The 13,523-nt window shown below is 58.4% G+C and overlaps 1 protein-coding gene across 7 annotated transcripts in view; it reads right to left on the reverse strand.

The window, feature by feature from the left end:
• Window positions 1-13,523, reverse strand: part of ARNT2 (aryl hydrocarbon receptor nuclear translocator 2) — a 70,757-nt gene that overhangs the window by 37,457 nt on the left and 19,777 nt on the right. For 5 of the 7 annotated variants that reach the window (XM_053913197.2, XM_053913199.2, XM_053913200.2 and 2 more), the window contains 3 exons: window positions 9,298-9,345; window positions 7,033-7,246; window positions 3,729-3,942 (listed from right to left, as the gene is read on the reverse strand). In XM_053913197.2, the coding sequence (XP_053769172.1) occupies window positions 3,729-3,942; window positions 7,033-7,246; window positions 9,298-9,345 (476 nt within the window). Of the gene's footprint in view, window positions 1-767; window positions 1,173-3,728; window positions 3,943-7,032; window positions 7,247-9,297; window positions 9,346-13,523 lie in introns of those variants that run through there. The other 2 variants (XM_053913198.2, XM_053913204.2) reach the window with 2 other exon arrangements.

Consider the following 13,523-nt stretch of genomic DNA (forward strand, 5'->3'; position numbering starts at 1 on the left):
ACACACGCCTGTTGTGACCTCCCTCTCCTTGCAGAGGAGCCAGCCCCCTGCCACCCGCATCCGCCACAAGGGCGAGAACACCGCTCGGGCCCCTTTATCTGCCGGCAGGCCCGAGTGATAATGGGCCCAGCTGCCCGAGCTGGGGATCTGTGCACATTCGTGAAATACCTTTCAACATAAAATATGAGAGAAGAATACAAACCGTTCGGCCGCGGGAGCGCTCGGTGTGTGCAGCAAAGCAAAACAAGGCAGGTCATCTAAATATTTCACAAGAACTGAATGGGCGCCAAAGAAACATCTGGATTAATGGAGCTACAGAGGCTGCGGTCTCCAGCGGGGAAGTCACAGCGAAGATACGGAAAACAGCCAGCCCCCCCACCCCTGCTGTGCGGTCGCCCTGTCACGCGTGCTGACCGCTGCCTCTGGCAGCCGGGCCAGGTGCCGAATGCTTCTCCGTGTGCCTGAGTGTTTACTACACAACCGCGCCACTTCCAAGGGGCCTAAATCCCATAAACATGCTTCTCTTGCCACTAAACTATTTATATTTCAAATAACAGTGTTATAATAGTTGACTCAGATACACTCCCATTTTTCTTTCTTTTTCTTTTTCTTTTTTCTTTGTTACGTTTATCTGTTACCTAATATGGCAAGCAGGGGACCGCTGGGTACACTCAGGACTCCAGCCCCTGGTGTTGGCCCCAGCACCCAGCGCGGCGTTCCAAAGAAAACAAGCTTTGGACATGCGAGTGTGGCTTTCATGAAGTTACCTTCATGACTGACACTTGGAAGCAGACCCTCTTTTTCCAGCACTGATGCCACAGGCGGCTGCACAGTGCAGAGGAGCCCCGTGGGACCAGTCTTCTGCCTGACGTTCTTCTGCCGAAGGGCTCCTCTGTACGGCTGAGCTTGACACGCTGTCGTCCTCAGGCCCTTTAGCGAAGAATGAGGCAGGAGGCCCAGCTGCCACAGGAGGGCTGGGACAGAACGGTGACCACGGTCAGCTCCCTCCATGACGTGCGTGCTGGCCATCCTCCGTAGCGTCGGGCACAAGCCTAGGCTTCTGCGTTACCTGGGTCCTCACCAGGTGATAGTGTGGGATGCCCTCAGGTCCTTGCTGTCCTCCTGCTCTGCTACGGAGGGTGTTGTCTGGTGACCCTGATGCCCCGCTCCTGCCGAGTCTGGTGCTGCAGAGTCTGCGATGTGTGGATTTGCAGAGCAAGGTCCGAGGGCCGCCGCACCCTCCCTGTGCCGGGCAGCCTGTGCCCTGGGCAGCGACCTGCAGACAGGCTCCTCCTCCCGCTCCCCCCAAAGGCCTGGCCGCGGACCGAGAGCTGGGTAGATGCAAGCTGGACGGCAGCTTACTGGGGCCATCACCACCACTCCGAGCCAGTCCCGGCACAAAGGATGCCTCCTCACAGTGTGCTAAATCCTTGGCTTGGGGCCTCTCAAACTGACAGGTGTGTGTAAGTCCCTGGGGTCCCTGAGACTGTACATCCTGGGGGAGAGGCCTGGGATGGAGCCCAGGATGCAGTGCCTCTGAGACGCCGGCCCGCAGGGCACACCTGTCCGACGTCACCAGGGTTCCCTTCCAAGGACAAACACACGTTTGCCTTCAGGCTCACAGTTGATGAGACATCGCACAGAACTGCATCAGGCCCGTCTTCGAGGAGGAACGTGAAACTCAGAGCCCAAAGGGCCCTGGTGCGCTCCACGATGGGGAGGACTTGGTCCCGGTGACCGGTTTCCTGGAACCCCTGGCTCTCAAATTTGAGAATGACCCGCAGGGCCGGCACAAATGCAGATCCTGGGCCCCGGAACTCTGCGTCGGTGGGTCTGGGGTGCAGCCGGGAGTTTGCCTCTCCAGCAAGCTGACAAGTGACGTTCACACAGCTGGCCAAGGGACCACTCTTGGAGAGCCACTGGCTCCCGCGGGACCCTGGAGACTCCTGGGACGCCCGACCTCAGTCTCGGAGCTTTGAAACTGAGAGGGAGGTAACGGCTGTGTGTGTACCTGACCGTGGTGAGTCACACCACCTCTTCCTGGGCTAAAAGGAAATGTGCCCCGGGAACAGGAGGATATGAGAGACACTTGTCCCATAATCAAGGGCTTCAGGTCATCCCTGGGATTTTTTAGTACAAGTTTTCATTACATCTTTTTACTATACGAGTTTTTACCACACATTTTTATTACACTTGGGTTGGTCATGAAGCCCTGTTCTCAGCGCCAATGAAGCCCCGAGGCCCGTCCAAGAGTGAAGTGCCGCTGCTGTGACCTGCTGTGTGTCCCCGGGGGGTCCCATCCCATGCCAGCAGCTCCCAGAGGCCCCGTCCTCTCTGCTGCCCCAGGCACACAGACCCACTGTCCCGGTCCACCCTGTTCTCACAAGAGGAGCTCAGCCAGAAGGGGAGCTCGAAGGCCCAGCTGCTCACCACTCCCTAGGTCTCCTCCCCCTACACTAGCTCTGCTGCCAGGGCCACCATCCAGGGTCCACACCAACGACGACACCTCTCTCCAAACATGGGCTGCACTGTCTTCTGAATCTGTGCCAGACGCATGAAGGCTTCCCACGGACGGAAGTGTCCACCCAGCCCTGGGGAGCCGCTGAGCTAAGCCCTTGGCCGGAGCCTGGCCAGCCCTTGACCATCACGTCCTGGCCATCTGCCCCAGCTGGGTCTACTGACTGAGCTCCAAGAAGCCACATCCTGTGGGCAAACACAGAATGTGGGGCACAGCCACCAGTGCCGGGATGACCTAATCTCCCTGCAGACGCTGAACTCTGGCAGGTGGGACCCGTGGGGCTTCTGCGTGGGCTTGTCGACATGGACGCAGGCACATCTCTCGGACCCATTTCAGCCTCTTCATTTGACACCCATGTGGCACTCAGGGCCAGGTCACGGCCACATTGCCACCTCAGGAGACACAGGGACAAGACAACGCACACCCTGTCCTCACGCCTTCACTGTCTCTCCCCTTCCTCCCTCTCACGCCAACACTGAGAGAACCGCCGTTCCTACCGTTCAGCAACAGCCACACTGGACCACAGCCGACTCAGTCTCACCATAAGGGTTCAGGGCGGGGTGGACCCCCACATCTGTGCGTGGAAGCCCTAATGCCCAGGACCCCAGGACGGGCCTGCTCGTGGACCTGGGGCCTTTCTTCACAGAGGTGACTGAGGCTAATTAACACCGTGCCCCCATTTTTATCAGGCTCCCATGCTTGTTGTCTCCTGTCCCTTGCAGACACGTGAGTGCCGTGTCCCTGACCCACTTTTCCCCGTGAGCCCTGTGGTTTCTGCTGCACCATTTTGTACACAGCAAATTTTTTTTCATATAACTTGCATGTTGTTACAGCAGAACTGACTGCATTTAAACGTCTCAAAAGGGAATTTCACCTAAGACAATGGAGGCCTGGGTAGTAAACAACACCCCTGAATGGGATCACAAATAGTCACACACGAGGCACAAACCTCATTCATTACAGAGCATGTGGTTCTGGCTACTGTGTCAACAGCGCCTCCTTGTGGCAATATCTCTAATTGCAGGTAAAATATAGAGGAATAAAAGCGATGAATTAAAAATGAATTTTTATGCGATAGGATCCCTGAAGCCAAGTCAAATACACCCCCTGCACCTCGAGGCAGCCTCTTCTGACCTGCAGCTTCCTGATCTGTTTGCTGAAAGGAATTTGTCTCGAGGGTCAAACAGCACCCCGAGGGAGCCACACGGACCTGTCATGGAGTTCTCCGAGGTACACAGCTGCTCCCTCAGCTTCTCCACGTCGTCGGGGTGCACCTGTTCATAGAGGGTGCTCCCGAACCACTCCGACTGGGGCTGGTTCAGCACGGGGGTGACGGAGTCGGACACGTAGATCACTCGCCCTGTCTCGGCCGCCACGACAAACAGAAACCCGTCGGCTGCTTCCAGGATGAGATGCTTCAGTTCCTGCAAAGAAAAGACCGTCTGTGTGAAGAAGCACTGGCAAACCCCAGCCAGTTCAGTTTTCTTACTGGCAACCTTCGCCTTCCACTCCGACACTTGTGGTGATGCACACATAGTTTGGGAGAGTTTGATCGCTTTTACCTTATTGCAAAAGAATTTTTAAAAAGGCACAGAGCTTGTACCAGCCCTAAGATGTGGCTACTGTAAACGCTGCCAGCCCGGCTTTAACCAGCCCCCCTTGGGGAGAGAGGAAAGCAGGCTTTAACTAGCCCCGCTCAGGGGGATGAGAGACCAAGGAGTGGTCGCCAGAGGTGCTGGGTGGTCCCAGGTGCAAATGGCCTCGCCTACCTACTCCAACGGCAGCCGTGTGGCTGGAGCAGAAGAAGGAAGGAAGGGACGGAAAGAGAACGGGAAAGTGAGAGGACACGCAGAGAGGGGCCGTGTGACTCCCCGCCCACCATGGGCCACGCAGCCAGGGCACCCTGTCCCCTCGCTTCCTGGACTTTCTGAGCTGAGTGCTGACACTGGGTATAAGAGCATCACCTTGCGTCTACCTGTCTGTCAAACTTCCAGAACAACATGAGAGCCGACAGCTTGACAGACTCTCGTCGTAATCCCAGGGGGTGGCAGGACGTGTGGCACCGTCCACATCACCTCACAGTGAGGACAGGGGCTCATGCACCAGCCCTGGGGCCTCACTGACTCCCCGGGCTCAGGACTGGCAGTGGAGGCAGGAAGGAAGCTGCGTGGGGTCAGGGAAGGGGCGGCAGGAAGCCCTGCCATCAGCCCAAGTGGAAGGGGCAACATCAGTTTGGTTAACGTGAGACGTCTTTTCTCAGCGGTGCTGAAGGCGGCTCAGGAGCAGCTGCCCACCGAGTCATCCTCACGTCATGCCCAGGAGCTCCTTGCTGCTTGTGACGTGGGCTCTGCTGGAGTCGAGGAACTAACTCTGCCACATTCGTGCGAGCCCCCAGGTGCGCCTCCCACCACCTCGCACCTGCTCAGGCCCCAGACGACAAAGCCGTCCTTCTGGGCCAGGGGTTGGCAACTGCTCTCAGTGGGAAGCCTTTGCTTCAGGATAACTGTGTGTGCAAACCTCTGCAACACAGGGGAAGGGCCCGCTGCACGAGGCCCAGCCCTACGTCCTCCCCAACAATGAGAAAACACGGACCTGCTGATGAGCTGAACCTGGGGGCTCGTGAGGGTCACCGAGCCCAAGACTGGGTCAGAATTCTGACATACTCTGCCTGGGAAATGGGGGCGGAAGTGGGCTTTGAAGGAAGCGATTATTTTGCCCATTTCTTTTGCTCTGCATTTCTGCTCTCCGCGCGTCCGAGACGCTGACTTAATGCAGAGGACCGTGTCAGCGTTTCTATTTTCAGTGCTGGGAATAGCTTCCCAACAGGAAGGGCTGTGGAAACGGCGGAGGCTGTCTGGGAGTGGAGCGGACTCTGCGCCGGCAGCAGAGGAGGCAGCGGGGGCTGGTGACTTCATGTCTTCAGTTTCACCCAGTTGGCTGGACTGTGGGAACGGCTTAGGGGGCAGAGCCTGGCACCCGTCACAGATGGCTCTTTCTGCCCTGCACCCTCCCAGCTTCTGCCTTCTAAGAGCACGTCCATCGCCCATGACCAGGGTCCTGTGCCCAATGTCAGAAACAGCCTTGCCTTTGGTCTCGGTTGAACCCGCAGTGAGGCTGACGGGCATGGACTTGGGAGGAAAAGACACCCCGCTCTGGGCTCATCCCCCGTGCAGCTGGGAGGCCCTGACTTCACCTCCTCAGCTTATTTTCTCACACTTCTTTTTTTTTTTCCAGTGAGAGTTCATGAGGTTGAGCGAGATTTTGTGTGTGAGGGACACAGGAGGTGCTCAGCAAACGTGGCCATTATTTGTCAAAAACATACCAGGTCACTGAGAGAGAAATACGGGGGGAGCCCACAGCACCTGCACGGCCGCCTTCTCTTTCCACTCCACCTTCTTAATCCTTGCTCACTCTCAGATAAGGAAGAGGTTAACTTCCAAAACGGACCCAGCAGGATTTTTGTAAAAATTAAAGAAACAAAGAGAAAAGGCTTTCTACCCACCCTTGCAGTGAGTGGGCGCACTCTGCACCTCCGCCTGGTTGCCCACCTGCTCCCCCCCCTCACTGCACTCGCAGCTTCCTCCTCCCACCACCATCCTCGCCTTCACCACAGACACACGAGCTGGGAGCCACCCGTGCCCCAAACCGCCAGGCTCCCTGTCCTCCCAGCCACGGCCACTCCATGGCACTCTCCTGAGGGGGCCCCCAGAGGCCACTGGGACGATGAGGAATGAGAGCGCCTGCCACGTGACAGGCACAGGGGCACGTGTCTCCGCGTCCTGCGTGCTCTTTCTAACCCTCACTCCCGGGCCACGAACAGATTCCAGGCAACCGCCGAATACACAGCTCGCCTCCACACACCGCCTTTTCCCCTTCTGCCCCACGCTCCTGCTCACTGTCCTCCTCGAGCCCAACCCCCTCAGGCCCCTGGCCGCTCGCACACACTCAGGGGCTCTTTCCCAGCCGCCCATGCTGCCTCTCCCCCAGGAAGTGCCCCTGAGGGCCCCAGGCCACGTCTGCTCTTTCACTTTGGCCACAGCTTGAATGAAACAGGGACACGGGACAGCGGCTGCTTCCTGGGGCCAGAGTACGGCGCGAAGGACCCGGCACACAGGAAGCTCTGACTCCGACCAGGCCCAGAGAAAGGCCTGCCAAGGGCTGGCTACAGGGCCCCTTGCCGCCGCTCGAGTGGTGTGGCTGCTACCAACACCATCCCCAGCACGACCACCCCTCGCCCAGCCCACAGAACTGCACCACGCTGGCTGACTTCTCCCTGGGTCAGCGTGGCAGGTGCATCGCTCCAGTGCTGACCATCGTTTGTCCGACGCCTTTGCTCAGCGCACGGGAGACGTAACACCAGAGGGCGCTGAGGTCAGACCTACACCCCCCAGAGAGGGTCTCCTGGTGCAGGATGACAACAGAATGTCCCGACTGTGTCCCCCCTCAGCCTGAGCCCCGCTCCCCCACGCAGCTCCTGGTGGCGAGCCCGCCCCGGCGAGGAGGGCAGGCGGTACCTGCTCTGTGAGGAATGAGGGCTTGTAGGCGCCGTCCGTGGACTTGTTGCCTGTGCCCCGCATGGACTTCATGTGCGACACGGCCATGCGCAGGATGGTCAGCTTGTCGGGCTTGCGGGCCAGTGCGCTGCAGGTGGGCACCATGTCAGACAGCTCCGTGATGTACTGGGTCATCTTGTTCCGCCGGCGCCGCTCGATCTCACTGTGGTTCTCTCTTCCCGAGAGCAGGCGGGGAGGGGCCGGAGGGTGGGGGGGGGGGGAATAAAGAGAAGCGTCAGGTGGGGGGTTAGAGCTCCTGGGACGAAGCGGCACGTGGGTGACAGCCAATGACCAGGGAGCAGGACCACCAGCTCCTGACAGCTGGGAGTTCACGGCACATCCTGGGCGGCGCGGCTCCCCAACACGGGAACGGGCTTTGGCCTCTGGGGTGGGGCATGGGCTTCTGCAGGTGCCTCTGTCTCATCTCTAAATGTCCTGGAATTGTCCCCCAGGAATCTAGGGACTTTGTGACAAGCACCAAGAACTCACACCCTGCCCCTGGACATCAACCATAGCTTCTGGCAAAGCCCACACGTAGGGGGCAGCCTCAGGCACACCCCCCAACTTGGAGCAGCTCCAAGCACCCACTGACGGGCAGGCGGTCAGCTACCCTACAGGATGGAATGGGGGGCCCCAGCTCAAACAAACCCCACAACGGGAAGCCTGTCTGTCTTCCTGTCTTATCTTTAGCGTCGGGGGGAAAGACAGAGGCCGGGTTTCATCTCTGACAGAGGGTCCACGGTTAATCGATGGGCCCTGACTCAAGGGGCTCCTTGGTCACCCACCCGGGTGTTTCATCACTGACATGGACCTTCAACGTCACACGGACTCACTCCTCACGTCTCTGCCTGTTTCCGAGACCCCAGGGACCACGGCTTCCTGAGTCGCCACGGCGAGGCACGTTATCGCAAGGAGAGTTCTGACCCCGACACCAAAAGGCACTGCTGCCCCACAAGAGGGCGGCCATGGGGGCCGAGGGCCCTCGGGGACAGGAGGCGGGTGCCCTCCTTTCGGAAGTCACTCCCTTTCAGGAACAAAGCAGCGCCCCTGCCTCCGCGCCCTGCCCAGGAAACAGCTGGACCTGCCAGCCCAGCTGGGGTCCTGCCAGCACCAAGGGAAAACAGTACACACTTCTGTCGTTACATTCACGTCTTGCTTTGATTAGAAGCTCAAGCGTCGTCAGAGGTCAAGTGCTGGCCGTCCTCCTCCCCGGAGCCGCAGCAGGAGGCGGGGGGGGGGGGGGGGGGGGGGCGGCCTCGGGGCGGCTAGTGTGTCCAGGGATGGGGCATTCACCGTGGGTGGGAGACCCTGGGAAGCCCTGGGACCGCCGAGGTGCACGCTTCACCTGGCTTCAGGGAGCGTGAGCTGCATCCACAACTACAGGTGGAAGGGACCGCCACCAAAGATGACCGCCACGGGACGAGCCAGCTGGGGAGACCAGTGGGCCCTGGGCTCCACCTGGACACCGTTCTTCTAAAAACGTTTAAAAAGTAACCGAGGTTGTCAACCTGACCTGTGGGTGCGGCGGCCGGAGGAAGGTGCCTGTCGGCTGGGGCAGGTGTACACCCACAGCTGAGAGCGAGGAACGTGTGGGTGACAGGTGGGGACGAGCATGCAGGCAGCCCTGCCACAGGGCACAGGGAAAGTGAGTACAGAGGGGGACTTCGCTCAGACTGACGGGGACCGTCTGCACCCCTCCTGCAGCCCTGCCGGACTTCCCGCTGGAACTCACAGAACCAGAAAACATTTCAAAGAAAAGTGAGCCGGGCCCATGGTCGCCTTCCTGCATGCAGCGCATGGGCCACCGCTGGCTGCCAGCCAGCCCCACCGTCCTCGGGTGGTCTGCACTCAGGTGGCGCATGCTGTCCTGGGGCCCGAGTACATTTCCTAGGAACCCAGGGTCCAGCTTCATGTTCCGCACCCAGAATAGGGCCACCCAAGTTTCTTACGTTTCTCATTTTCTGTGGCAGAAAAAGAGGCCTTATCTCAACTGGCTACCTGAACTTGAACTCTAGGTCTGTCTTTTATGAAGAAATCCATTAACATGGCAGTGACTGCTCTGCAAACGCCAACAGACTCACTGACATGTTCTGTAACCGGTGTCGATCCGGGCTGGGAGGTGGCAGGGCTGCTGCCGGTTCCCATCACTGGGCCCCAACGGGGGGGCAGTCAGGGGAGGGCTGGTCATGAGCGCCTCTAGGTCTAAGGAACATAAAGCGAACTCACCTTGAAAATTTGCTCGGACCTTCCCCGTCTTCATCATCGAAGTCCATTCTGCAAAGTCAAGGACACGCATGAGCATCATTCCAGGGAGGACGTGTCGCTGGTCATGAACAGTCACCGCACAGGGTCAGGACAGGAAGAGGCCAAAGGACAGGCCTTCAGGTCCTTCGTGAGCGTGGCACCGAAGGTATGGCTGGGGGTGTCCGCTGCTGCGGGTCCCTCCAGCCGCCACAGCAGGTCCACACCCCTCGTCTCCCCCCATTGTGAGGACACCACTCCCCCCACATCACTCATTCTGCCGTGAGCCTTCCTTTTTTATTTCATTCTGCGACACATTAAAGGAGTCAAAAAGCTTAAGGAGGGTTGAAAACAGGAAGTTTTAAGGGCAATGAAGGAATTCAGAGGAAAAGAAGACCCCCTGCTGCTGGAGCTCCGGGGGAACTCAGCCGGCCCTGGGGAGCCCCCGTGGAAAGGACACTCAGGCCCACCCTGCTGTGAACACCAGGCCCCAAGGCATGGATGTGGACGGGGAAGTGGTCATGTGGAGCCTCAACCACTCGACGTGGCTGTCTGCTTGTTGAAACTCACTAAATAAACATCATGTCCCCACTTTGCTGGGCCTCTCACTATAAACATAAAATAAAAAGTCTTGATAGCTATTTGTTTAAAAAATATCCCAAACTCTCCTCAAGAATCCAGTCCTCTCTGGAACCTGCGACGTTACCGCTGAGGAGGTCAGGGCAGAGGGGTGCTTAATTAGCCTAAAGGGCACTCGGGAACAACAGGGGAGCTGGTTCAGATGGCTTGGCTCTCGGGACATTGGTGGGGGGGCGTCCTGGGGAAGGAATGTCTCAGAGCTGCCACACTCCCTGTCCTGCTCCCAGTGCAGCCAAGGGACTACGTGAGGCACCGTTCCCAGGAATCCCAAGCAGAGAGGGAAGGCCAGGCGGATTGGCAGCCAGGACCGAGAAGGTCCTCGTCAGCACAGAATGGAGTGTGAGAGAGACCACAGCTCCAGAGGCCGGAGCAGCAGGGTGGGGCCTGTGGGTCTTGGTGACTTGAGAGAGGCACAGGATACCCAGGCCACCAGGAAATGGCCCAGCTGCCCTGCCCAGGAAGAGCCACTCTGTCCAAGCACTGCCCTAATGAGATGAGCCGTATTCTCTAGGCTTTGGGGTAACAGGGGGACATAGGGACCAGGGCATAGACAGGGCAGAGGAGCATTTTCTTCTTTAAAATGGTATCATGAGAAGCCCTGGCCGGTAGCCCAGTTGGTTGGAACGCTGTCCCATACATGAAGAGGCTTTGGGTTCGATCCCCAGTCAGGGTGCATGAGTCTGGGGAGGGGAAAGGGGCAGCCAACAGATGTTCCTTTCTTAGATCAATACTTCTCTTTCTCCCTCCTTCTCTCTCTAAAAACCAATGAACGTATCCTCAAGTAATGATTAAAAACTACTTAAATAAAATGGTATCACAGGTTTGCTTTTATATAGTTTCTGTGGGGTGTGGCCACAGCTCTGGGCTTCCGTCTGCTTGGGAGGGCCCGCCAGGAGCCCTGACTTCTGCCACGCGGGTGGCCCCGCTGCTGGGAATAAAAGAAGAAAGGACCCGGACACCTGGGAGAGAGGGCAGTCAGGGTCCCGTAGAAACCTGTGCAGAGACACGGAGGCAGGAGGAAAGGACACATAGAGTTGAAGACCACAGAGCCACCACCGGGAGGGACAGCCATGCCCCAACTACGCCGTTGGAGCATCCTCGTACCAGCCGGCCGCTGCAGAGAGTCCCAAAAGCGCGACTGTACAGGTGAAGCAAAGCCACCAGTATTCTGCTTGGTGACTCTGCTGCCACCTTGTCTTTCCAGAAAGTTAACGTCAGGGAGACGCCGATGGGTTCTGCACAGATGTAGAACCACACTGCCCCCTGGTGTTCGTCTGGGAAGGAGCATCCCAGACTGTCAAAACCATCTCAGATGTGGCCTCTCGCATCTTCAAAACTCCAGCGGGTTTGGGCCAGCACTGAGCCAAGTCGCAGTGGGTGTGGGAGGCACAGGAGCCTTTCAGGTGCCTTTTTGCTCTGGTTGAGAGGCATGCAACCCCTGCCAGGTGCCATTTGCCAGCCCTCCCTCCTCGGCCTGCATAGCCTTCTAGGGGATTTAGGGTGTCCATCAGTGCTCAAACTGGGAAGTCCCAGGCCCACCGGGACAGTTGGTCACCCTCGTTTTCATAAAGACAGCTCTGCCCTTTGTCCAGACGGCCGAGGAGCAGACAAGCAGGAAAGTGAGAGCCACACTACACTGGGTCACCCATGGGGTCCCAGCTTGGGCCGTGGCTGCACACTCGAGCACAGGGTGAGAGAAAGGGACAGCACCCAAGGTTTTTCAAGGCCTCTGAGAATCTGGGAGCCAGGATTTGTCCACAAAAAATAAGGGGCCACCGGACTGGGCCTCCGCACCTGCGCACTCCATTACACGCGGGACGGCACTCAGGTTTAGTGATTGGAACAGCGTGACGTGGGGTGAACCCAGGAGAGGCATCGGGTCATCCTCAGGATGACCCCCCAGGGCCCCGCAGGTCTGATTGCTGACGGCAACACCGGGAAAACGCAACTTCAGGGTGGCACGCGCCACCGGCCCGCCGGTCTCCGCGAGGCCTGCAAGAAGGACTGCGAGAGCTCATGCTGGCCTCCTCTGCAGAGAAAACTCTGAGTAAATCACCCAGCGTTTGACGCCTTTCATTGCCTCGATGACACTGAAGCATCTGGAGAACGAGGAGGACAACCAGAATAGGACTTTTCCTATTTCGCTGCTGAATTCACTTTAAAGTTAAAGAATTCGGGACAAGGAGCAGAAGATGTGCGAGTCTCTGTAATGTGGGCCACAAAGAATGCGTGTCGCCTCCTGTTCCTGCCAGTCGGGCGCCGATGGCCTTCACTTCTGAGCCTGTCACTAGTTAACAGCGAGGGGTGTGAGTTTCCCTCGCAGGGACTGTGTAATAATAATGCTTCATCAAATACGAGTCACTGGACAGAATTCACTTATAACCTTAGAAGAGGCCATGCCGAGAGGGTGGCCCCAGAAGGGCAGCCACAGAGCCACCTGGGGCCAGCCTGAGGCGTCTTCCAGCTGAGGTGACAGGACACTGGTGCCAGCGAATGCTCTTCCTTCGGATCGAGGCCAGGTGGGGCCTGAGCGCCGAGTAACCAGGCAAAGCCTCTGCTCACATAACCACGGCTTTCGTTTCTCCACAGTCCAGCAGCCCTGGGGTGGGATGCGGGTCTAATGGGTTGCACACAGTGTAGAAATAACTTTCCTCAGAAGCCCAGCACTGGACTCCCAGGCAGCAGGAAGGGCCTAGAGCATCCCTGCCTGCAGCTTCCACCCTCCAAGGCTGGCGCAGGGGCGGGCACTGCCACCTAACACTGTCACTCCCCGGTGACCTCAGCAGCACTGAGTGTGCCCCTGTGGATGTGCCCACCCTTTGCCACCACCCTGTCGCCGAGACCAGGAAGGTGTCTGCAGAAACAGCTCAGGTGACTAGCTTCAGCTCCTCCCACACATGGAATCGCTTTCCAAAGAATCTGAAACTTCTGAGCCTCCACTGTGGGTGCCCACGGCTGGCAGCATAGGAAGCCTGCTGAGACGCGTCAGGCAGAGGAGAGCGTGCAGGCGTGCAGCCCAAAGCACCCACAGTGTGGGGCGAGCCATGGGCTGGGAGGAGCCCAAGCCCACCATGGTCTAATCCACTTGGCTTTGAAATGCTAGGGCGGGATGGGTGGGTTCCCCGGGAATCTGGGACCCTTCCGTCCACCAGGATAACAGGTCAGTCTGAGAGAACCGGGCAAGGAACAGGGGTCGGAAGAAGACCCTTGCCTGTTGCCCTGTCCCTTGTCCAAACAGCTCACCCCGACCTTCCCCTCCCCTGCCCACCCCCGTGTCTCTCCAACGGTGCCCACATTCTCAGAGGAAGGAGATGGAAGAACACCATGCAGCCGCAGAGGGTGGGAGTGGCCGCCTGCAGAAGCGGGAACCTGCTGCGGGGTCGCCCCAGCGCTCAGCTAAGGGTGCAAGCAGTGTGCAGAGGAGTGCATCAAGTCCACCACGGCAGCAGCCTCAGCCACAGGGCTTCAGCAACGCGTGTAGGAATATCAGCTGCAGGAATTACGGAAACAGCCCTGGGCAAGTGGAGATTTGTCTTAGACACGGAGGAGACGTCCCTGTCTGCGCCCTCATC

Source organism: Desmodus rotundus, chromosome 10 (genome assembly GCF_022682495.2).
Source record: "Desmodus rotundus isolate HL8 chromosome 10, HLdesRot8A.1, whole genome shotgun sequence".
Taxonomy (NCBI): Eukaryota; Metazoa; Chordata; class Mammalia; order Chiroptera; family Phyllostomidae; genus Desmodus; species Desmodus rotundus.